Raw genomic sequence first — 24,804 nt, 5'->3', positions numbered from 1 at the left:
GTTTTAACAGGAAGGTTTGGACTGGATTCAGATCACCTCTCCAGCATGAATAAAATACTATTGTTCAAATGCATTGGAGTGGGAATGTCAGTAAGATCAGTGCGAGGTGCATGATGTGCAGGTGCAGAGTGTGTGCTGCCACACATATTTGTCAGATAGACTCCAGTTTGTTCATGTTAATAATGACTCCTCTATCATCACAAAAGTCAGTCATGGAGCTCCACAAGGTTCTGTGCTAGGACCAATACTCTTCAGTCTATATATGCTTCCTCTAGGAAACATTATTAGGAGGCACCAGATAAATTTCCATTGTTACGCAGATGACACCCAGTTGTACTTATCCATGAAGCCAGGTGAGACTAACCAGGTAGCCAAGCTTCAGGTGTGTCTTAAGGACATAAAAACCTGGATGACCAGTAATTTCTTACTCTTAAATTCAGATGAAACTGAAGTTATTGTAATTGGCCCAAAACACCCCAGAGATACACTATGTGATAATATAGTGACTCTGGATGACATCACCTTGGCCTCCAGTGCTACAGTCAGAAACCTTGGTGTCATTTTTGACCAGGACTTGTCCTTTACTTCACATATAAAGCAAGTCTCTAGGACGGCCTTCTTCCACCTGCGCAATATTGCAAAAATCAGACCCATTCTGTGTCTAAAGGATGCTGAAAAACTAGTTCATGCATTTGTTACCTCAAGACTGGACTACTGTAACTCTTTATTGTCAGGATGTCCCAAAAATTCAGGAAAAAAGTCTCCAATTGATCCAAAATGCAGCAGCACGAGTACTGACAGGAACTAGGAAACGAGATCACATCTCTCCTGTGTTAGCTTCTCTGCATTGGCTCCCTGTAAACTCCAGGATAGAATTTAAAATCCTCCTCCTCACCTACAAAGCCATTAATGGTCAGGCACCATCGTACCTTGGAGAGCTTATAGTTCCCTATTTTCCCAATAGGACACTTCGCTCTCTAAATGCAGGTCAACTTGTGGTTCCCAGAGTTTGTAAGAGTAGAATGGGGGGCAGAGCCTTCAGCTATCAGGCTCCTCTCCTGTGGAACCAGCTCCCAGTGTGGGTTCGGGAGGCAGACACCCTCTCTACCTTTAAGATCAGGCTTAAAACTGTCCTGTTTAGTAAAGCTTATAGTTAGGGCTGGCTCGGGTATGTCCTGACCCATCCCTTAGCTATGCTGCTATAGAGCTAGACTGCTGGGGGATTCCCATGATTCACTGGGCGCTCTCTCTCTATTTCTGTCTCTCTCCCTCTCTCTCTCTCGATGACTTCATGCCATTAACTTTGTATTTTTTTTCTCTCCCGTAGTTTGTGCTTCTCCTCTCTCTCCCTCTCTCTGTTCTCATTCTGCAGGTATCTCTGCCTTGGGAGCAGCAGGATCCAGATCCACCACTACTCATCTTTACTATTAACCACTGTTACCTGTCATTATTATTGATAACACCATTACCTACACAGCTGTTCCTGGTCTCTCTCTCTCTCTTCTCTCCTCTCTCCTCCCCCACCCCCTCTTTTTTATCTTCTCCTAAACCCAACCGGTCGAGGCAGACGGCCTCCCACCCTGAGCCCGGTTCTGTTGGAGGTTTCTTCCTGTTAAAAGGGAGTTTTTCCTCCCCCCTGTCGCCAAGAGCTTGCTCTTTGTGGGAACTGTTGGGTTTTTCTCTGTAACAAAGTAAGGTCTTGACCTTACCCTGTAAAGTGCCTTGAGATAATGTATATTATGATTTGGCGCTATACAAATAAAATTGAATTGAATTGAATTGAATCACCAATGCTCTAGAGAGCGAGAATGATTAATACAGTGAACACCAGGTCCAGATGTCACCAGAAGGCACTGATGTTCATGCTGCAGGTAGGAAGATGAATTAAATACTGCCACACAGATAACAGCAGGGGTCGCCTCAGTAGCAGTGCACAGGATGATTTCACAGAGGCTCAGTCTGGTGCTACACTTTTAATAAAGGTTTTTCTGCAAAGTAAGAAAACAGTGCTTCCACAGCATTTTCTACTTCTTGTAAACATAGATTCACATTGTCAGATTACACCTCCAATATCTCTTTTACACCCCAATACAAATAAACTTAGTAGAGCCATGAAAAACCAATGTAAACAAATTTAACTAATAGTATTTTTTAATTTTGCATCACCATGTATAAGTGAAGGAAAGACAGATTTTACTTCCAGCTACCATCTCTGGCTGGATTCAGACACATCAGGGCTGTCCTTAATATAAAGTAGCCTAATTGCTGCAGTATTTGTCTGTGTTCAGTTATTATCTGTTTAGCCTATAATTTTCTTTCTTTGTTTTGCTTTTTTAAATAATAAAAAAAAAATCTTTCTCCCAGAATGCGTCGCGAACAACCCCTCATACACTTCCGCTCACCTCGCCTCTCCCTGCCTCTGTGTGGCACGGATCGCCCCTCCTATAGGTGAGTGGGCTGCAAGTCAAATGAGCTCTCCGTCATCCTGCTCGCTGAGCGCACCGGAGGCTACTGCGGTAAGATGCGGCGGTGCGTGATGCCGAGCCGCGGCGGATGAGATGATGCGCAGTGGCCGAACGAGTGGGGGGAGAGACCGACAAAGAGATCCACCGCTGTGTTCGGCTCTAATTCAGCCGATGGGACAGACCTGAACGCGTATCTGACTGATTCGTGGCGCTGAAGCGCCAGTGGTGCAGGCCGACTGGAAGGATGTGGTGGCGCTGATCCCGCTGAAGGATGCTCCACAGCCCGAGGAGGGTTGAATAGGCTTCGTCTGTAAACAATAAGGAAGCAGGGACACGTTAAGCAAAGGACACTTCATTCAAAAGCCCGAACCTGAGCCACTGAGGCATTGACTGAGGTGAGAATCAATACGAGCCTCTCCTCGGGTGTCCCTCTCAGGACATGTTGGCAGAGGATACTGGTTTTGCTGGTACAGTGTGTGTTTTGACGTGGACCATCCTCATCACAAAGGTACACAGGCTGCTGATGTGAGTAGGCTAAAAGTGTGATATGCGTGGCCCAAACCTATTTTTGCAGCTCATGTGGCGGTTTGTTAAGTCACTTAAACCCTTTGCTCTGTAGGCACTAGGAGAGGATTTATGGGTTTGTGGCCACCTGTGTTTTCATTTTTAGTCCATTTGATGATTCTGTTTGGCTGATGCAACAACTAATCTAATCGGCATCGTGATGGACATGGTGTGAACGCACATTTTATACCAAAATAAGGCCCGTTTGTGTAGGAGTGGAATGAAAAGAAGCCACTTGGATTGAAATGTGTGACCTTTGGCAGGCTCACACCCCCACAAACAGGATCGCTGTAATCCAGTGAGACCAAAGTGAAACAAAATCCTTTCTGATAAAATAAATGAATGCTTAGAAAGAAATGTTTTCTGTTTTTATTGTCATTTTGCATAGATCTGTCTTTTATCTGCTTCAACAAATGCAATATGGATCTGGACTGTGCCCGCTCCGGACATGATTCTTACTATTTTAATCATGTCAGACAGCTAACTGCTGAAGTCTGCTGTTTCTCAATGAGTACACATCATTTTCATCTTTAATTTCCTGGTTTTGTCCCACTCCCTTGCAGGTTGTTTCGTGACAGCTGAGTCAGTCCACAGTGACGTGAGGCCGGCCGACAGTGACGGTGTCACTGAGCATCAGCCTGGGAGAAAACACACATCTCATTATCCTCTCCATCATCAGCTCTGACAGCTGGACGTCTTACCTGGGCGTTTCTTTACGTCATCAGGAGACTCAGCATTACTGAGCAATAAAGGGAAACAGAGAGGCACAACTCCAGCTCGTTGTCAGAAAGCAACTGACTCCATTTTTATTTTTTGAAAAAAAAACCAGAGATGCTGTGAGGATGAACTGTTAAGACATGAGATTAACACGAGAGGCAGCTCTCTCTCTCTCTCTCTCTCTCTCTCTTTGAGCCTCAACTAAGTATTTTTTCTTCTGTCAGAATGAATCAGTGAGAAACTCTTGAGAGTATTTTAGCTGTTTCATAATGCCCAACGTACTTTTTCTAAACCCGGTTCTTTTCACTGTCACGCTCTGAATGAAGAATAGACTCTTGATTGTGGCAGCGGTCCCTCACAAATGAGAATTCAACTTGACCCAACAGGCTGCATTTTGATAAAGGATAAGTAAGGACAAGCCAGTAAAACATAGATGAGGCCGACAACAAGCATCATGCTCCAGCAGAATAACAACAACAACTACCCCTGTCTGAACGTGTCAGGCTCCACCCGGGAGATGCTCCAGAAGTGCTCCAGAACCTCTCTGCCCTTCCCCAGCCGACTGGAGCTGGGCCTGGGAGACCTGCCTCTGATCCGGGGACTCAGAGCCTGGGTCCTATGCTCCAAGAATCGCTGCAAGGCTGGTGGTCTGCTGGGAAGAGCACAGACCCCCACAGCTCCTCCTACAGGCCACGGAAGTTTGACTGCCTGCCCCAGGCCTGCAGATGTGTACCTGAGCAGGGAGTGGGGTCGCTTGGGGTACGGACTTCCCTTGGGGCTGGATGCAAGACAGGCTGGGATTGGAGCTTTGGTCACGGTTGCCACTCTGAAGACATCAGAGGGCAGCGGGAAGACGCAGACTCAATGCCTTTTCCTCCGGACTGAGAAAGGAAGCTGTCTGTACTCGACAGCTAAGCCTGGTTCCGGGGCAACTACCAGTGCAGCCTCCAGTGTGGTGGGGGGATGGCTGAGAGGGAAGACAGGAGGAGGCAGAGACACTCAAGCCGGGAGGAGGGACAACGGGCCATCTCTGCCGGCACAGACTGGCCCAAACCGGGTTAGAGTGCGATCGGGCAGGAGGTGGAGGAAGTCCGGTCATGCAGCAGGCCATGAGAAAACAGGCGTGAGTAGAGAGAGGCAGCAGAGGAGACGGGAGGATCCTGCAGGAGAAAGACAGGAAGAGAGAGACAAAGGAGGCCTGGAAAGTAAACAGTTTCCCAGCCCACAGCAGGATGGCAAGAGAGCCAGACAGGAGAAAGAGGGAGCATGCAGTAGTCTCAGATGCTGCCACAATGTTTCCCCTAAAACTTGCGCTCAGTGTGGAAGGAGAGCACAGAGAAGGGAAAGCCAGAATGAAGGCGAGGGAGGTGAGAGTCCGAGAAGAGACACTTCAAACAGGCTAAATGGTGAGATGAAAGGAATGAGGAAGGAGAGGCAAAAGAATGAGGAGGAGGAGAAGGGAGGCCTCTGTGAGTTAGAGTCTTCTAACTCTGTTTTAGCTGTACCAAACCTTGACCTGGACTCTAACCACTTTCACCTACAATCCCCCACTGGCTGTGATGGTGAAGAGATGAGAGAAGCAACTGAAAGCAACGAGGAGCTGAAGACGCAAACGCAAAGCAACAGCGACTGTTCAGAGAAAGAACAGGATTCAGACTGTGAGATTACGAAAATACACACTGGAAACAGTGATTTGATCCATGTTGAGTGTGAACAGTCGACTGATGACTTTAAATCAAGACATAACAGAGGGTCTGATGACGAACAACCAACTGGAAATCGCTGTGAAGAAGTAGTGGCTAATGTAAATGGATTTTCTGATTGTGCAGAAGTAGGTGAAGAATCACAGAAAGAGATGGAGAGTGCAGATTTTGAAGAGGAGGAGAGGAGCATCAATCAGACTCCTGCTGAAATGTCAGTCATGTCCAGCTGTCATGAGGACGTCTCTGTCTCCACCCGCCCTGCCTCCATCAGCACTGCAGAATCCCCTGAGTCCTCCACTCCTGTAGAGGGCAGCATCTGCACTGCTGACCATGAGGATTGTGAGGTTAAGAGAGAGCAAGGGAACAGTCACGTGGAGCACCTTGAGGGGTCCCATCAAGGGGAGGCAGACCCAGGGATCATGGGTAAAGAAGAAGTGGACGTTTTCAGGTTTGAGCCCCAAGAAGCAAATTGTGTGGCTGATGAGAACAACACTGTGACACCTCAGCTTTTCTCTAAGAAGGAGGAAAGCAACAGTCAGCTGAAGGAGAGAGGAGCTTCATCTTCACCTCTCAGACACAGAGATCCCTCCATCGTTGAGACTGACAGGGGCATCGTGACAGAAAACAGATGCGACTGTAGGACAGTTGAGTCAGAGGAGGAGGATACAGGGGAGAGACTGAATCATGAGGAGGAGATATGGAGGAGGGAGTGCACCTGCAACGGGCTGGACAATGGCGATGGTGATGATGACAAAGAACAGCAAACAAAGGAGGAGATAAATATTTGTGCCATATGGGGGGATAACTACAAAGACCTCCACAGCAGGAGGTTACAGGAGTCTGCACACAAAAGCAGGGGAAGGAAGAAAAAGAATGGAGACGTCTGCAGTGAAACAAGCATCACCCCTGCTGAAGAAAATGGAGAGACCAGCACTGACGTCTGTAGTGATGCCTGTGCTGATCCCTCCACCTCTCTTGCACTCTCCCTGGCTAATCCTGACCCCTTTCTGCCCCTCCTGGGATCCATGGCAACCGGCCTACCCTGTCTGGAGGAGGAGGGGGGGGGGCTCCGAGTGACGGCAGGAGACGGAGGTCAGGAAGGGAAGAGGAGGCACGGGAGAGAGCTCGAGGAGCAGGGCAAGGAGGAGAGGGGCTCCACCGTGGCCACTGCAGAGGAGAGAAAGGAGGAGGAGGAGGAGGAGGAAGATGAGTTTGGAGTGTTCATGTATGCGGAGGGAGAGCCAGGCTGGAGCGAGGGGTTCACCATGTCTGCCTCAGTGCCTTGTGGGAGCAGAGAGAGTGTTGGTGAGTCTCATGGTTGTTCGTTTGTTGTCCTCTCTCTCTCTCTCTGTCTACTGGCAAGCCTTCCTCTCTCTCCCTCTCTCTCTCTCTCCTTCTCTTTTAGTCTCTCTCGCTCGCCTCTTTTGCAGCTTCACTAAATTTGCCGTTCAATTTGTCGTAGACGTGACAAAGGATCTGTGACTAAAGTTGACAGTCCTGACACTAAAAGGCTTCAGATGTAGAGCAGAACCTCTGAAAGACATCAGAAACGCACACATTTACAGACATAAAAATATCAGCACTTACTGTGTTGTTGTGCTGGAAGAACAACAACACCCACTCCCTCAGAGTATTAGTGCATTTGTAACCTTTTGTATAGCTTCAGGAATGCATGCACGTGCACTCTGTGTTAAAGGGCCATGCCGGTGGTTTTGCATTCATTTGAATTCAGGCACAGTGATTTCCTGGTTTCTCTTAATGACTAAAAAATCTATTAGAAGTTATATTGTTATTATCAGGCGGTGCATTTTAAATCAGCCGCCACTTAATCTGTATTATCATGCAATTATGCCGTAATAAGGACCAAATAAATGTTGCAGAGTTAATGCTGATGTTATGAAAAATTAGTACAAAAGTCTAAAACTGTATAGCAAATATATTAGGCACATAACTGGATATAAAGCCCCTGTAAACATGGCTTCAAATCTAAAATATTTCTCTACAAAATTATTATTCCTGTCCTAATAAGCAATGATTTTATTGAAAGTTTTTGAGAGCATTAATATGTGTGTGTTTAACTCTCAGAAACAGCTTCATCAGAACTCTGGTTTGATCAGATTTGATTTGCAACATAAGCAAACAACTGTGTGTCATCATCTTTGTCCAAATGAACCACCTCAAACCAGTGAGAAAAACACATGTAACTCTTATGTGAAGTAACCAGTAAGCATTAAGGCTGAAACCTGTGTCTTAATTTGAAGGAGCCATGCTTCCACACGTGTCTGGCCTGTAAAGATAAAATAAGAACAGTCAAAAACAATGATGTCAGACTCTTTCCCAGTGCACTGAGCACATACTAATGTGACAGTATGAATACACATAGTCAACACACTCATGACGCATGCAGCTGAGTGTTTGACATCGTGGAGTGTGTCTTTTTGTTTTGCTCTAACAGCCAGCGTTAATCAGTCCTCATGTTCTCTCATTATGCTGCTTTTAGCTAATCGCCTAAGCCCAGTTCCCACTGCAGGGCCAAACCATGCTAAGCAGAGGTTTATTCTTTATTCATGTCTTCTCAGTTTATCTGCATAAAAAACATTTCTGTGTTTAATTTAACATATTGCTAAAGATTTATCAGTGGGGGGTTTATTAGCGGAGCCTCTACGCTGTCAGAAAGCCCTTTGTGGGAATTGACAAGGCTTAAAGGACCACTCCAGTGTTTTTAAGTGTCTTCACCCAAATTATAAAAATATTATTTAGTATTTTCTGGCCGTGCAGATAGTTTTGGTTTCTTGTTCAGGTTTGGAGATATCCTCATTAATCTGGATAATCAGCTGAACACACAGTCTCTGTGGTTGACAGTGCTTCCACTGAAAACTGTTCTAAATGTCATTTTTCAGCGCTGTGAGCATCACAAACAAAACTTTATTCTTCTCAACAGTATCACATCGCAGGTAGAATTTTTTTTTTATTTAGTTCACAGTATGTGAATCATCCCTTTAACTTGACTCCATCAGAACAGGTTTGCTGTTTACTTTCAAACTGCTTTCATGATCTGAATATCAATCATCAGACTTCCCTACGTCACCATGAAAATCAAGTCTGCAGTTTGATACACTAGCACTAATATAACACTAATGGGCCTTATTAGTGAATATATTATATTCATTGTGAGTCAGCTCAATAATTTTCATACTGTACAGAAATATCCCTTTTAACACAGGAAAACAGCAACTTCTGCTGTTAAGTAAAATGTATGTGATTTGCTTTAAATGTCTCAAAACATGCAAAACTACCTGAACAGAGTTCTGATTCATTAGAAAATGTATTAATAAAATCAGTAAATTAATACAATTAATGATTAATATTGACTGTGTGACACAGTTGACTGTGTGACAAGAACATAATTTAATTGTTTGAAATATAATATTTGTTACGGTTAATCCTGTAATAAATATGTGGAGCTGTTTCTTGCCTTTGTAAGCACCACTTGCTCTTGCAGTGGGAATAAGTCTCTAGTTCGTCCTGACCTGGATTCCTAACTGATCTCTCCCTCTCGCTACATGGTATTAATCATTCAGAGATGGGTTAAGAGAGGAGGAGGCAAACGGGGCCTGGGACTCGAAGGTCCTGTTAGCCTGAGGTTATGGGGCAACGGGTGCAAGAGAAAAAGTCTCACAAACACACACACACACACGAAGACGAGTGAAGTGCATCGTCTGAGCAATGGAAGGTAACGTACGAAGACGTGAGGACAGTGAGACACAAATATTCGCTGAACTGTTTTCTTGCAGCCAGATGTTGCAGTGTGGTTAAAGTATCTGATAGAGCAACAGCAAACACAATGAGACACTAATGTACAACATACTTTATTTCTTGCAATAATATGATTAGCGTAATAATAAATTCAACTTGTTTCACTCTGCTGCTGAAAGTGCTGAGGTTTCACAATCCCACTTGTTCCCCCTCCCATACACTTTTGTATTTTGGCTGATACAGACCCAAAACCAATTTAAAATCAGTGTTCCTGTGTGGAACAAGAGACTGTAACTACACAGCACTCCTGAAGTATTAATAGATATATAACAATGTTTCTCTTGGGCTTGGTCTAATTTCAGTTGGATTCTTCATTAAGGTTATTCAGTGACAGGACACTGTAACTGGGATGTTACTGGTGAGTCTGAGTGGAGATATCCCAACATCTCAGCAAATATAAGTAAAAAAACACAAGGGGCTAAAGAAATTGGGGCTGGGAGTTATTTGTCAATTGGGTAAACTGACCCTCATAGATAATCTGAATAATTAATCTCATCTTCATTGGCAGAGACACAGTTAATGATGATAAATGCCAGTTGTTGCCCATCAGAGTCACCATCTGTCACCTAGCTAACACATCTCCAGTTGACCCACAGTGTAATGTAGATTCAGTCGGTCGTTCATCCAGGTCACAAGAGACGACACCACAACACTACAAGGACATCCACAACACATACTCTACAATGTACCACTGACCACGCGCGTGTGTGTGTGATAACAGCTCTTGGAAACCACGCAGTCACCGGGGAGTCGACCCACTGGACACCAGGCTGGGCAGACAGTTCATTCCACCAATCAGACGACACCTGGACGGCCTTTCCTCAGGATTCATCAGATGAAGGGCAAGACGGCGTTGGACAGTGGTGGCCAACCAGCGCTGTGGAGGAGAGGAGAGACAGGCTCTCGGCCAATCAGAACCTGGTACAGTTATATTTCTGGTCCTCATGAAACCATGGAGTAGAAATCCACCTTCAGGGATTGGTCTGTTTATTCAGGAAGAACCAATAAGTCTCCATTGCCTCTGATTCTCTCAGAATTCACTTAAAAATCCTCAATGATCATGTCATTTGGTAATTTCTTTTTTTTTTATACATGTCTATGTTGTGGCATCGATGATTGGATATGACTTCAACACAGGTGTTATGACCCCTGGAATATCAACCTGAGATGTTTAGGGCTTTCCAGGAGTTATCTGCACCCCAAATATGCTCGAACTGAAAGATGCACAGTCACTGATAAACAATGTGCTCACTGGAGTAATCGGGAAACATGAATTTTTAGCCATGATAGCAGCATGGAGTTATGGATGGTAGTGACGGTTGGTCCACGACTTTGGTCCAAATATCTCAACAACTAGTTGGAACAAGATTGGAACAAAATGTTGTGCAGACATTCACGGTTCCTATTGACTTGTTTCCTACAGTTCCCTACATTACTTATGAAGTCATTGAAAGCAGGTGTGTGTGATGTCTGCCAAGCACAGACGGATGTATGAGCGTCCAGCAGCTTTGTTGCTGGTTCATGAACATCCTGGTCAGTTGTTGTGACTGCAGTGCTGAGTGGACTAAGAATGTGAGTCTCTGTGGTAGATTCCCGTTGACTGTTGGTGCAAAAAAGGAAGCTAGAGAAAAGTCCTCACTCTTCATTGGTCCGTGTGTTCAGGCAGCTTGTTTTTTTCATTTTTTTTTATTTTAAACCGAAAAAAAAACCAACTGAAAAACAGAGCTGTTTCTCAGTTTTTGTTATCAGATTAAAAAAAGAAAAACAAGCACATCAAATTGGAAGAAATGGTCTAATTTTGGCTTTTGCAAATTCCTCTTTTTTTAATTTTCCTTGTTCAATTGGAGATTGAAGTATGGTAGTCAGGTGACACAAAAGTAGAAGTAAATATTTCAAAATAAATGTCAAGAGGATAACCATTCAGTCAGTGTTTTCCTTTTTGGTTTAAAGTGAAAAAATACCACTGATGTGTTAGATGTAATATTTTCTACGTTTTTACGTCACTAATACCTCTGCTTTTTAAGCTTCCAAACTTTTACAGTTAAAACCTATTTCTTTTTGCTTTGCACAGTTTTAAAATACCAGTGTTAGCAATTATTTTTAGTAAATTGCTCACAACTTTCAGCTTTAGCTGACCCTGTATTCACCTCTCATGCTCAGTTTGAGTCTGACTGTGAGTGAAGTATGAGTCAGACCAAATTGCAATCATTGATATTGAAAGTCAGACACAAAATTGGAAATCTCACAGTGCTGGTACCTGCAGATTCACAGATGAAGGATTGTTCCTGAACCTAGTCAAAGATAAATCTGCTTCATTAAAAATTCCTTTAATAAACCAAGTGCATCTCAAACACAGCAGTGGTGTCATCCCACTGCGTTCAATGTGGTCTCGTCCACACAGAAGAAAATGTTTTTAAGCCACTAATAACCCTGAACCCCTCCAGCTCAGCTCAAAACTAAAATCCTTGCTGTCAAGTTGATTTGACTTTATCTGAGGTTGAGGTATTGATTTGTTGTTTTTTTTTTGTTTTTTTGTATTTTGGTGCCACTAATTTGACCTCCTATGGCTCCACTGTCCTCTCTTCACGTAACTTTCAGCTGAGGGTGAATATAAAGTACACATAAACATAAAGGAAATGGAATATTTCAGTAAATTATTTCAGGTAATAATTATTTAGTCAGACTTTGTTGCATAATTTAATCTGTGTCCGCTCGAAGGTGCTTCTTTTGAGTATTCTGAAACAAAGCCTCACAGACAGCACGAGTCCTCCTGCTTGTGAAAACCCATGAACTGAGCTCTTGGGCCAGTTTGTACAAATGTATTGGCTGCAATTCATTGACAGACTTCAGATCAGGAATTACTTTTCTTTGGGAGGTGAGGTAATTTCAATATGACCTGCATCAGACAGTGATATTAATCCTGTCCACACTCTGTGGTTTTTCACCCCAGCTATTCCCGTCCTGTTTACAGCCTGAATTACCTATTGTTTCTCAGCAAACCCGCTGGTCCTCCTGTAATTTAAGTGCAGTCTGGAGTGAAACTGCAATGTGTCTCAGTTTGTACACACAGAGCTGCATTTCCTGTTACTGAGCTCAGTGCTTGATGTGGTCAGTGCAGAAGAAGGAAAGGATTTTTACAAAACTTGTTAACATCAGTCAACTCATACAATGAAGGAAAAAGTAAAGATGAGACTCATCAAGACAAAGCTCCCACGTTTGTGCTAATTTTATGTGTTCAATTACAATTAATTAATTACCATTAGATAATATTAAGTTAAAAAAAAAAAAAAAAAAGTTGCTAGTGTTGAGGTTCTTGTGGTTGTCCTGCAGTGTATCATTGTCTTCTACACAACCAGCTCCTGTAATTTGCCAGGATGACTTTTATTATGACAGGAGAAATATTATATAACCTACCTCCCACTGTAATATTAATTCTGTCCAAAAGGACCTTTTTGCAACATATTCTGCATAACAGCATTTTAGACTGAGCAACATCCCACAGGACTCCTAATTAGTCAAATGTGAACCTGCAGTGCTGAACTTTGTCTCCCCCCTCTGGCAGGGAGAGTAATTCAATGACAACGCATGTTTACAGTTACAAGACAATAATCCATTATTTAGGTAGAGTAACTGTAATTTCAATTTTTTTATAATAAGAACTTGTCCAAGAGCAGTGAGGCGACATCCATGTCTCCCCTCGGTCCTCTGTCTTCTGTCAGCGAGGAAAATCCATACCACAGATAATCTCTGTTTGTCCTCACTGTCGATCGCTTTCTTTTTTAGACCAAAATCCTTCCTCTGAATTCTGAGTTTCTTTTTTATCCAGAGCATCAGAAACTTTTCTTGGATGCATTCAAGGTTTTTCCACCATACTTTTAAGTTTCTGTAGCCTCCTCTGTCTCCATCTGTTCAGTTGCTCCCCTCTTCAGCTCCGACAATCATTGCTGCCTGACATGAAACACACCACTACCATTGTCACCACAGACACCAGATTTGAACCATCCAGTTAACCGTGAAGTACATAGAGATTTACCTGCTGCTGACAGGCTCAATCAGCACTGTGTGAACTCGTCTGGCTTGAATGTGATGAACGTTTATTTACTGTACATGTAAAGTCAACTGTTTATCACTCTCATGATTGTTTATTCATTATTGAAGGGCCAGCTGGAGTCTCAAAGTTTTTTGATCATCAGTACTTTCTTTTTATCAAACCTCAAACTAGAAAGCAGAGAGTCCATATTGTTACCCGAGGCTGTCTAATGTCTAATGTCTAGTGTCTAATGTCTAGTGCTGGTTGACCAACATTAGTAAAACTGGTAAACATTAATATCACCGTCTACACATCAGTGACATTAGCATTCAGCTCAAAGTCGTGCTGTACAGCCCCACAGAGCTGCTAGCTCAGCTGCAGACTCCGTTGATATGTTAATCAACACCTTGAGCTTATTTAAAAATAAATAAATAAATACTTGAATGCAGATCTTCAACAGCAGTTTGTTTCTCGGTCCATTTCTTTTGTCATTTTGTATTTAAAACAAATAAACCAGGAGACCCATAACTATAACCTCCTTGGCTGAAGTAATTATGAGCCATGATGTCTTTTTTTTTTTTTTTTTTTTCAGTTACAATTGCACCATTACCATGGAAACACAGCTCGTCCTGACGAAGCCCTAGGGTTTGGGTGACTAAGTTTTTAGACTTAAAATTAGTCAGTACTCTGTCAGTGTCTAGTGTCTTATTCACATTGTCCCAGTCTGAGCTGTCAGAGAAGGAGAAGAGAGGCCGGAGCTGCAGGAGGAGGCTCCCAGCGGGCATCTAAGGCAGAGAAAAGATGCAGATGAAAATTTAGCTCTGCCCAAAGCTGCAGTGAAGGAGAGTGTTGCGTTTTAATGAGTTGTTCTGTTTGCTTATAGTCCCATGAAAAGTGTTAACGTCATATATGCTGAACTGAAGAGAGCTGCAGAAGGTTATGGATTATGGATGACTCATTTTTATTTCCCCAGTCTTCATTTCAGTTAATTTTAAAGCTCAGTTGAAAAAATAAAAAAAAACACACAACTTTGGTACTCTACTTCCTCTCTGATGTTGTAATAATCTCTCTGTGGCTCCTGTAGGTGGCTGTCTTTGCTGAGGCCTTCCCCTCGCTGCCTGGCTCGTCCTCAGATGACCCCCGTGACCTCGAAGCTGTCCCCACTCTGACCCAGCTCCTCAGGGGCAGAGCCCGCCAGGACCAGGGGTAGGTGAACTGTCTCCACTGAGCCCACGTCATGTGCATTTTCGTGACCAAATCGTTTTGATTTACTGCATGTCGATCGATTTGCTGCAGGGTTGACTGCTTGTGTTGACACTTTCCTCCAGTTTGTAACAGGAGATATCAGAGCCCACACAAAAATCCACATGACCTGCTTGTAATTAGGACAATTACATGAAGGTTTCTGAATTTCATAGCCTTTCACTTAATAAACCACCAAACTGCTTTCTGTGTAGTGAAATGGGATGGAATAATCTATTTTAAATGGAGTTTTATTCATATAAGAAAAGTTCAATCAATCAATATGCTACATGGGCCAGTAATTTCAAGTACTGAATATTTCTGCACATGCATCAGCATTGTTTGTTTCAGCTGATTCCCGTTGTTCATCTGAGGGGGAATCAGGAGGTCATGGGAGGACGTGTAAACAAAGGCCTCATTTGAGGAGGTGTTGTAGTGGAGCTCAGATACTGCAATTTTTAAAAATGTAATAAATTGTGGCCACCAAGTGGTTAATGTGGTGAACTGCAAATTGAAGGTAACTGCATCTCTGAAAACAAAATGTGCATCGTGGTTATGATTGATTATTGCACAGCAGTGGGTCAGACATAATGTCTTTGATTCACATTACAACTTAACCTGCATGGGTTTCTGAAATACTGACATTTGTCTATTGGAGCAACTAATTATTAATTACCATCAGTTTCATCAACAAAAAAATAACAGTTTACAAAGAGAATTTACGGTATCAGGTGGCGCATAAATTCTTCCAGAGAACCTCTAATAACATGGATGATGTACATGAATGACAAGTTTCACTGAAGAGTCCACATATAAAATAAAAAATTGAAATATAAATGATCAATTGAAAATATAAGTGTTTAAAAAAGTATTGTGAACTGTCCTCAAGTAGAGAATAAGTGAGCATTCAAGTTTCTGTTATCAAATCAAATCAATGTTTCCTCTGTGTGTTCCTGTTTGACCCTGAAGGCTGTTGGACAGTTTCCATGACTTGAACAAAATGATTGGCCAGAGATACAAGAGAGCCAGTGGCGTGTCCCGTGACCTGCTGCTGAAGACTTTACACCTGGAGCAGCCACACACTGTGAGTAGAGACTGGATTCACACTCTGACAAACATGGGAATGGCATTTCTTAGAAAACAAAGCAACACTTGACTCACATAGTGCTGACCTATTTCAGTGTTTAGTATCAGAAAACACCAACAACCTAATTTTACAGTAAACGCTTCCTCTCTCTTAAGACACACACATTTTCTATCATTTCACGCAGAGGAATTAGCACATAGCTCTTAGTGTTCAGTTTCAATTTGTGAAGCTTCAAGGTCGTTAAACTGAATTTGCAGATGCAGCCTTAACAGCATGTAAAATAAACTGATAGTGGTGTTTGACTGATGGCCTTGACAACTCCAGGTTGATTCAAATTACGTGGCTGCTGTTATATATGCAAAACACTGCTCACACTTCACAGCTGTAGTTAAAGGAGCGGACCGAACGGGCTGGTCTTCACAGCTGAACCACACCATGTCAGGAAACAGCAGAGCAGCTGCAGAACATGCAAATGTGTGGTTTCCTCCCCAGGGGTCTGTTTTGTAGGGCGGCAGAGTCAGAAAAACTGTGTGTTATTGTTTTATCTATGGATCTTGTATTTTCTTAACATAGTGATTGATTCTGAGTTGACCAGAAAGTATTTGTTCGCTGGTCATTGATTAGCAGTTAGGTCTTGATTTGTTTCTTATCTGCTAACTAACAGTGCAGTGGTTCCCAACTCAAGACCCACTTGAAAATATCAAAAATGTTGGTGACCCACATTCAACCCCAAAACAATAAGGAGGCCAAATAATCAAATAATGCACTTTTTCTTTTAATGATCACAATCAAACATTCAGGACTGAACCAAAACATGGGAAAGTTAAATTTTTCTTTTTTGTTTGATGGGGAAAATCACTTGTTAGTTCACCATCATTTTTCTTGACTTTCTTTCCTTTCAATTCTTTAACTGCTAACCAGCTATCCACTTTGATTCTCCAGTCTTTGCCACAAATAAACTGAGATAGCAAACAAATATAGGATGTGGTCCACTGAGCAACATCATAGAAGTTCCTGTCATTGGCTTATGACATTGATAATAGGAGGGGGAAAAAAAGTTTTTCACCATTTAAAATATTCATTTCATTTTTAACATTTAAAAATAGTATTCATGTTTTTATTTTTTTATAATGATATATTTGTTGGCCCACCAGTGGTCCATGGCTCACAGGTTGGGATCCACTGTACCAGTGATTTTGTCTACTTTAATGTAATGTGTTAAACATAGAATATAATACAACTGACTTACAATAGAAGTCACACAATGACACCCAGATTTTAATTGTAATCAAATGCTCCATGTTGTAAATAAATAATAATAAATCATTAATTACTACTGTTTGCCATTAAATGTGCTATGACCTACACACACACACACACACACACATATTTATATATATATATAAACTACTGTGTTAACTACCAATTAAGTTTAGTTTAGTTTTAATCTGTCAATTATTTGTTTTCAGTTACATTATTTACTCAGTAAAGAAGTGAAAAATGCTCTTTCTAAGGTGACATCTTTAAACAGTCAATTTTGTTTGCCCAACAGTCCAAACCACAAAAAAGTAATGGAAATAGAGAATACTTTATATTTTTGCCTGATAAATCAATTGATTAATTTTTGTTGATGAGCTTTCTGTCTATTGACTAATTGATTTGTTTACTATTCACTGCAGCCTTTGTGTTTTAAACCACAGGGTTGTGTTGCTGGTTGTAGAAAGTGTTCAGCTGTGTTGTTAATCTTTGCAGGAAACCAGACCTGCTCCCTGGACAGCCAACCGGCGTCTCTCACCTGGCCTTCCCTCAGCCAATCAGCATGCTCAGAGCGCTGCAGCCAAGCGACGGCTGTCATATGACTACAACAGAAACATCGTGGAGTAATTCTGCAGGGTCAGTTGTAGTTAGACTGTGATTCCTCAGCATTCACCTGCAGGTTTTAACCCGAACAGGGTCGGACAGGTCAACAACATGTTTCTCAAGACTCTGGATTCATGACATATGTACTATCTGCTAGTCAAATACTGATTGACCTTTTGACCCTTTGCACACTCCCTGGTTACTCAAGCTGAAGCCACTGAGAGGACATAACCCATGAAAATGGCGCAACGCACCCCGTGTCTCAGACGTTGTCTCCTCCAGCTCATGTTGATGTACACTGGTGGAGTGATTTCATTACACATCTGCCACCCTGTTCACCACCACTAACGTCCCAGTAACGTCCTATTCTGATTTTCCTTCTCAACCCTGATACCAGCAGGCTGTCAAAGACTGTCTGCAGCGTGATGACCTATGGTTACATATAGCCACTCACCAACATGTTTGAAGAATAGTCAAGTCCACCCTGATATTTTTCTTCCTGTTACATTATTATCTGAGAAGATTTAGGTTTTACTTTGATATACATACACTACTGCTCAAAAGTTTTAGACCCCATTTTTCAGCAGCTCAAGTCCAGTGAATGATACAAAGGTGAGTGGGAAACCAGATGGAGGCTGATGGAGACCAGTACAGTCTCCTTAAATCCCATGGAGCTGGTTTGGGATGAACTGGACTAAAGGTGAAAGTGAAGGTGAAGACAAATTTTCTGGCCAATTTTTAATTTTCATTGAGAAAGAACATCACAAGTTTGTTCAGCTGCTGGATGCGTAGAAAAAAATGTAAGTAAATTCGGGATTTAATATTCCATGATTTAGTTTTTATTATTGAGACACTCAGTTGTGTAAATTAAAATAGCAGCTGAAAAATGAACGTGTTCTCAAACTTCTCACCAGTTGTGTTTGTTTCAGAAAAAGAGCTGCTGGTTTGGCAGAAACAGTCTCATTGGTTGAATTAAAAATAAATATATCACATGATTTCTTTGTTCATTCATGACCATGAAATTCATGATTTTGGACAGTTAGCATGCTTGCTAACTAGCTTATCCTTGTTGTAGCGAAGTCAGCTAGGCTCCTGTAACCTGCAAATTTTGGTCATTTTTTGTGGATAATTTTCTCCCACTTCTCCTTCTCATTTGGAAAAGATAAGATAGCTGTCTTATCCAGAATATTGTCTCTTTGACCCCATCAGAGAGTTGTTTAACTCAACCAATGAGATTTCTTCTTGTAGAGCAGCTCTGAGAGGTTTGTGGGATGGATGTTGTGTTCATGTCATGGAAATAGAGGGGAGTGAGTAAGGATTTCTGTCATTTCTTAAATGTCAGACTGTTTAGGGTGGTGCTTGCGTTGTTACTAAAATTTGTAGACTGAAATAATAGTTGTTCAGCACTGAGTTCATGATATAGTTTAGGAACGACAAAAAGAAATGATTTATATTTGCCACATAAGCTTTGAATGATTCATTGTGAAAGAGGCATTCGTGTTTGCTTTTTAAGCAGTTCTGTATTATTCAGTGCTAATATGATGTGAACATGATATGAAGCTCCAGTCTACCTCCCAGAAATTAAGTTTTTGTTTTATTAGAGAGGGAGAGGCAACGACATAAAACCCCCCTCTTTCAGTTTCACTCCAGAAACAGTGTAAGACACTGGGTGGCTGCCCACATACTGTATGTCTACAGAGCTCAACTCAGATTCATGCAAATGTCAAAGCTCGCCTTCCTCCCTTTATAGTTTATGAATGATAGAAGTTACCAGATGTGATGGCATTTCAATTTTACGTTTACATTTTGCAAAGTGATGCATGTGCTTTCATTGTGTAATAGCTACAGAAAAAAAAGCCAATGACAGGAATGAACCTTAAAAGTAGTTATGGTTCCTGTGAGAAACAAGCTCGTCTTCCAGTTAGTGCCAACAAGAACACCAGTGAAAGTGCCAATGTTTACAAGGTTACAGAATCATCACAGACACCATTCAGGAGAAAACCTCAGTGCGTGAGGTCACTCACTGAGGTGGACTCAAACAAAACTTCTGGCATGTGATGGTTTGTTTTGTTTTTGTCTTTCTGTGCGGCTTCCTGTCTGCCTCTGTTTCACTACACTCATGTGAACACCACATTGTTCTGCAGTTGAGTCCACTTCACGGGCAAAACTTGAATCTAGCTGCCAATCAAAACAGTATTTTTGAGAACATGGTTCACACGTCAGCGATGCACTGTATACTTTTAATTTAGACTATCACATATTGTCACCTCAGAAAGTTTGTTTGGCTTTACGTTGTATATTTCACTTGTCAACTCGATCATCTGTGATGAAATTCAAAAACAAATCATTTGTGTGTGTCTGCCATTTGTACAAACAACAAATCCCTGAAAAAGAAAAAGATGAATATTTTCTGATCTGTTCAAATGAGGAAGAAGGAGATGTCGCCTTGTTAAGTGATGTAATAAAATGATACTGCGTGATGACTGCTTCCTCTGTGTTCAGTTTACATTTAGATATCCATCTTCAGACAAGCTAAAACCACCACAACCGAAGATATTTGAGACATAATTGAACAGTTTGGAATCAAATAACCTGTTTCTTTAATAATATTCTTGCTTTTTTAAATAATAGAGATAAGAAGAACCAGGTTGAGCCATCATTTAGTTGAGGTCATATAGATTCACTTCACAGCCAATCAGTGGCTCTTTAAAGGTACTTGTGGCCATGAAATGATTGTATTGAGATAGATTTGAAAAAAATCAAACCCATCCTTTAAATTCTAAGACTAAAATCTGACTCTGGTGTAACAAGCTGGAAAGCACTAAATGAGCAACCTGCCTCGTCCGAGGCAGCAGGTTTCAGTTGTTCATTTAAATTTTATATCCTAAGAGAGTCACCTGGCAGAGCACATACAATTTAAGCTCAATCCCCACCAGAGTGGCCTGGGTTCAAGTCTGACTCAAGTCTTTTGCTTCATGTCAACTCCTCTCTCACTTTCCTGTCTCTCTCTCACTGTCCCTATCACAATAAAGCCAAAAAACAATAATAATTAGATTTTCTTATTGTCACTGATGTCCTTCTTGCACTTGTGCTTGAACTCAGCGTAGAAGCTCTGAGTAGAAGGACTTGTTCCCGCCCTTGTACTCAACCTGAGGCAACTGTTGTTGTTTGATGACAGCAAACGGCCAGTGCGTCATATCTGACCACATAACTGTGTTGTAAAACCTGCAGCCAATCAGTCTTCTGGCATCAAAGACTGTGTTGGTCAGGTTCAGCTTGATTTTGTTGCATAAAATGTCAGTTTTTATTCTGCATCTGGATTAAGATCTGCATTACGTACACATTGTGTTACACAGCCGAGTTGATTTTTGGATAATATGTAAATCCTGTCCAGGAGCGTACTGACTTTGTATGAGGGTAGTTTGAGTAAAATTTAATTACAGTCAGACTCGTGACCACTGAGTTGTGGGCAGTGTGAAATTCATCATATTGCCATTGCCAAACAAAAACTTTGATGTGCAAGGAATGAACTCTGATAAAATAAATATATCACATGATTTCTTTGTTCATTCATGACCATGAAATTCATGATTTTGGACAGTTAGCATGCTTGCTAACTAGCTTATCCTTGTTGTAGCGAAGTCAGCTAGGCTCCTGTAACCTGCAAATTTTGGTCATTTTTTGTGGATAATTTTCTCCCACTTCTCCTTCTCATTTGGAAAAGATAAGATAGCTGTCTTATCCAGAATATTGTCTCTTTGACCCCATCAGAGAGTTGTTTAACTCAACCAATGAGATTTCTTCTTGTAGAGCAGCTCTGAGAGGTTTGTGGGATGGATGTTGTGTTCATGTCATGGAAATAGAGGGGAGTGAGTAAGGATTTCTGTCATTTCTTAAATGTCAGACTGTTTAGGGTGGTGCTTGCGTTGTTACTAAAATTTGTAGACTGAAATAATAGTTGTTCAGCACTGAGTTCATGATATAGTTTAGGAACGACAAAAAGAAATGATTTATATTTGCCACATAAGCTTTGAATGATTCATTGTGAAAGAGGCATTCGTGTTTGCTTTTTAAGCAGTTCTGTATTATTCAGTGCTAATATGATGTGAACATGATATGAAGCTCCAGTCTACCTCCCAGAAATTAAGTTTTTGTTTTATTAGAGAGGGAGAGGCAACGACATAAAACCCCCCTCTTTCAGTTTCACTGCAGAAACAGTGTAAGACACTGGGTGGCTGCCCACATACTGTATGTCTACAGAGCTCAACTCAGATTCATGCAAATGTCAAAGCTCGCCTTCCTCCCTTTATAGTTTATGAATGATAGAAGTTACCAGATGTGATGGCATTTCAATTTTACGTTTACATTTTGCAAAGTGATGCATGTGCTTTCATTGTGTAATAGCTACAGAAAAAAAAGCCAATGACAACAGGCCGTTGCCTACAGCATGTGAAATTCCTCTGCTTCTGTATTTAAAAGGCACTTAATGTAAGAGATACCAGTCATAGCTAAATAATATGCAACATAAAAAAAAAAGATCCAAAAATATAAGAACAAACCAAAGGAATTTTGTAAGAGGAGCAGTTAAAAAATAAAAACAAGCATTTTGTAAAAGGTTTAAAATAGCTGCTGAACTGGTGGAAGCCTCCTGGTCACAAGCCTCAACTTTTAGCTCGTAGGCAAACCACCCCCCACCCCAACCCCTCACCACCCGACTATCAATACACAGAGGCAAACCAACAGATTGAATAGTGCACTCTGTGACGTCTTTTACTTCAACGTTTTTATCAAAATAACGCGTTATGTCACATGTTCAAATGTGTGTTTACAAGCAATAATTAATGCATGTTTGTGCAGCCAGTGAGAAGGTTCTTTATATGTTCAGCTAAAGTTTAGTTCACTGATGTGAGTGATACCAGAGCCTTTACATATCACTGGATAAAGCTGACTTTATATACAGTGCCCAGGCCTAGGATTTATTTGAATAAATAAATAAAATCTATTGCAGTTCAGGTAGTTTGTTGCAGTATTGCTCAGGAATTTCAATCACAGGTTAAAGGTCAACCAGTTCACATTTTAATAAAAAGCCAGTATCAACATGATTATCCTGTATGAAGTGCTATCGGCATCTCTCCCTGCTGAGATGCATGAGGCAGCTCTGAGGTCCAGGGACGGAGTGAAGCACTTAATTTGCTGAGTCAGAGCAGCTGCCTGCTGCACTGTGATAGCAGAGCTTTGTACTGCCACCTAGAAAACAGGCCCACGGGCAGCAGACCACCATGACCTCACCACTGACATCGCATGAGTCAGACGGCCTTTTACACAAACCCCACAAAACAAGACAGGGATGACCTCCAGGAGAAATTAACAGAGTGAGATGAGGGTGTTGTTTTGTACCTGTAGCAACCTCTGTCTGTGAAAGTGAAGTGCTGGGCTACAGCCAGACGGCTCAGGAAGTCAGACGTGAGCTTCTTATGAACTGGAACTGAAGTTAATTTGAGAAGCATGCTTCTTCACGTTCTTGCCAAGAATCAGATGAGAAGATTAATATCACTCTAATGTTTTCCAGTTAGGGTCAGGTCTTGGGGGTTAAGGTTAGAGGTTGAAGTCTCTGCTGCTCTCCTATCCAAGAAATAGTCCAACACATAATCCCCCCTGTAAAACCACAATGTTATTTTTACACCTGGTTTTACACAGATTTAAACAAATTAGATATAATGTGTTAATTGGTGAACTTTAGAGAAGCTTAGTAGTCAGATTTTGTCTCCTTTGGACAGAGCCAGGCCATCTGTTTATCACAGTTTTCCATCTTTATGCTAAGCTAAGATAACCAGCTGCTGGCAGCAGCTTCATATTTACCAGACGTCTGAGCAGTATCAGTACTCTCACCTGACTTCTCATCTAATTTAAGGGAGCAGATAAACAAATTTCCTAAAATGTCAAAACTTTACCTTTAAGAGATTTTGGTGTAGAAATATGTTTTCTCAATGAACCCAATCCAAAATATTGTGTAGCAATGTGCAGACATAGATTACACACTACATTACACTGTATGTGTAATGTGTATATGTATAGATAATGTTTTACAAGATGTTCTGTTCTAAAAGAACTGGGACAGAAATCCAAACTCAGGACAACTTCTAACATCTCAACTTGATGCAGCTTATGATGCTGCAGTTTAACAGCTGATTTGAAAGCCTGGCCCATATGAACATATTTGTACTGGAATTACTCATAAGTCATACTTTGTACCTAACATCTGTATATTTTACCATTTTCATACCAAATTTTGCAACAGCTCTGTGTTTGTGCTGTTGAATTTTATTCTTGTCAGTGGCATAAGCATTTAGGTCATCATGGTCATCATGGGAACTGTCCCCCGACCCAGACCAGGGTTCTTTAAAGGCAGTTTGAAGCTCAGTGGCAGAAGAAGCATACACCTCAAAAACTCCTCACACACATGCACACGTATCCACAAATAAGATAACTTTATTGGTCTCATGCAAACACATTGAAGTGTCACAGCAACATAAGCAACATAAACTAAAATACACTAATACTAAAAAGTTTTAAGAACATTTCAATTTTTCCAGTTGTCACTGGAGTTTACACAGTATACACAGTTTAATGTCTCAGTGTCTCTGAAATTAAAGAACAGAACATTCACTGAACAGATGAATAATAAGTTTACAAAAAGGAATAATGGTGTCTTAAATCCTAAATTTAATCTAAATTTTATGACAGATCCAGCAGCTGCACAAACCTGTGATGTTTTTGTCTACATTGGAAATCAAACATTGTTCAGAAAGTTTGCCCCAACACTGTTGTGTTGCACTTGCAGGTTGCTTTGCTTTCACCTTCTGTCCAGTTCATCCCAAACCAGCTCCATGAAGTTTAAGTCTGGTCCTCATCATGTGAAGCCTTGGCCTGGTTCTGTTCCTTTAATGTGAATCACTGACCCACCAGTCTGTCGTCTCTCCTTACATGACTTTCTCTCACCACTCTGACAGCAACACACAGAGCTGCCTCCTGCAGCACAGCACTGTCCTAATGATACATCAGAGGGTGTAGTGACACTGTTTGTTTGTCATCAGGGTTTGTGAGTTATCACCTGTGGGTTCATCATCAAATCAAACGTTAAGTTATTCACTGACCTTGAGCTGCTGAAAGTTCTTTAAAAACTTAATAAAAACTGCTCAAGTTTTACTGCTTAATGGAGACATAAGATTATAGAAAATAAGATGACTAAAGGAACATTTAACTGATACAACTTTTGCCTCACAGAGGAGCAGAGAGATATAGAGTCTCCTGACTATCCTT

The 24,804-nt window shown here is 41.5% G+C and overlaps 1 protein-coding gene across 4 annotated transcripts; it reads left to right on the top strand.

Annotated features, from left to right (window-relative positions):
• Nucleotides 1–2,447: 2,447 nt before the first annotated feature.
• LOC139632002 (uncharacterized) lies at nt 2,448–19,964 on the top strand. Of its 4 annotated transcripts, none has more exons than XM_071496711.1 (6): nt 2,451–2,860; nt 3,593–6,754; nt 9,987–10,186; nt 14,380–14,501; nt 15,507–15,621; nt 17,377–19,964. In XM_071496711.1, the coding sequence occupies exons 2-6, from the start codon at nt 4,180–4,182 to the stop codon at nt 17,506–17,508; spliced, it is 3,144 nt and encodes a 1,047-aa protein (XP_071352812.1). In that variant the 5' UTR covers nt 2,451–2,860; nt 3,593–4,179; the 3' UTR covers nt 17,509–19,964. The 4 variants fall into 4 exon arrangements, 3 of the variants coding, with proteins under 3 accessions (XP_071352812.1, XP_071352814.1, XP_071352813.1); XM_071496713.1 differs by having other exon boundaries at nt 2,451–2,973; XM_071496712.1 differs by having other exon boundaries at nt 2,451–2,990.
• Nucleotides 19,965–24,804: the final 4,840 nt, after the last annotated feature.

This window comes from Trachinotus anak, unplaced genomic scaffold (assembly GCF_046630095.1).
Source record: "Trachinotus anak isolate AG129_WGS33_773 ecotype Australia unplaced genomic scaffold, CSIRO_AGI_Tana_v1 ptg000014l, whole genome shotgun sequence".
Lineage (NCBI taxonomy): Eukaryota > Metazoa > Chordata > Actinopteri > Carangiformes > Carangidae > Trachinotus > Trachinotus anak.
The sequence above is the reverse complement of the archived record's forward strand: the minus strand, read 5'-3'. Positions and strand labels throughout refer to the sequence as shown.

What these genes read in the sequence shown, in the direction of transcription:
- LOC139632002 (XM_071496711.1), top strand. Translation starts at nt 4,180, where the DNA reads ATGAGGCCGACAACAAGCATCATGCTCCAGCAGAATAACAACAACAAC. An exon ending in TGGGAGCAGAGAGAGTGTTG is followed by an intron (nt 6,755 to 9,986) that starts GTGAGTCTCATG and finishes GTGTGATAACAG; the next exon opens with CTCTTGGAAACCACGCAGTC. An exon ending in AGAGCCCGCCAGGACCAGGG is followed by an intron (nt 14,502 to 15,506) that starts GTAGGTGAACTG and finishes TTGACCCTGAAG; the next exon opens with GCTGTTGGACAGTTTCCATG.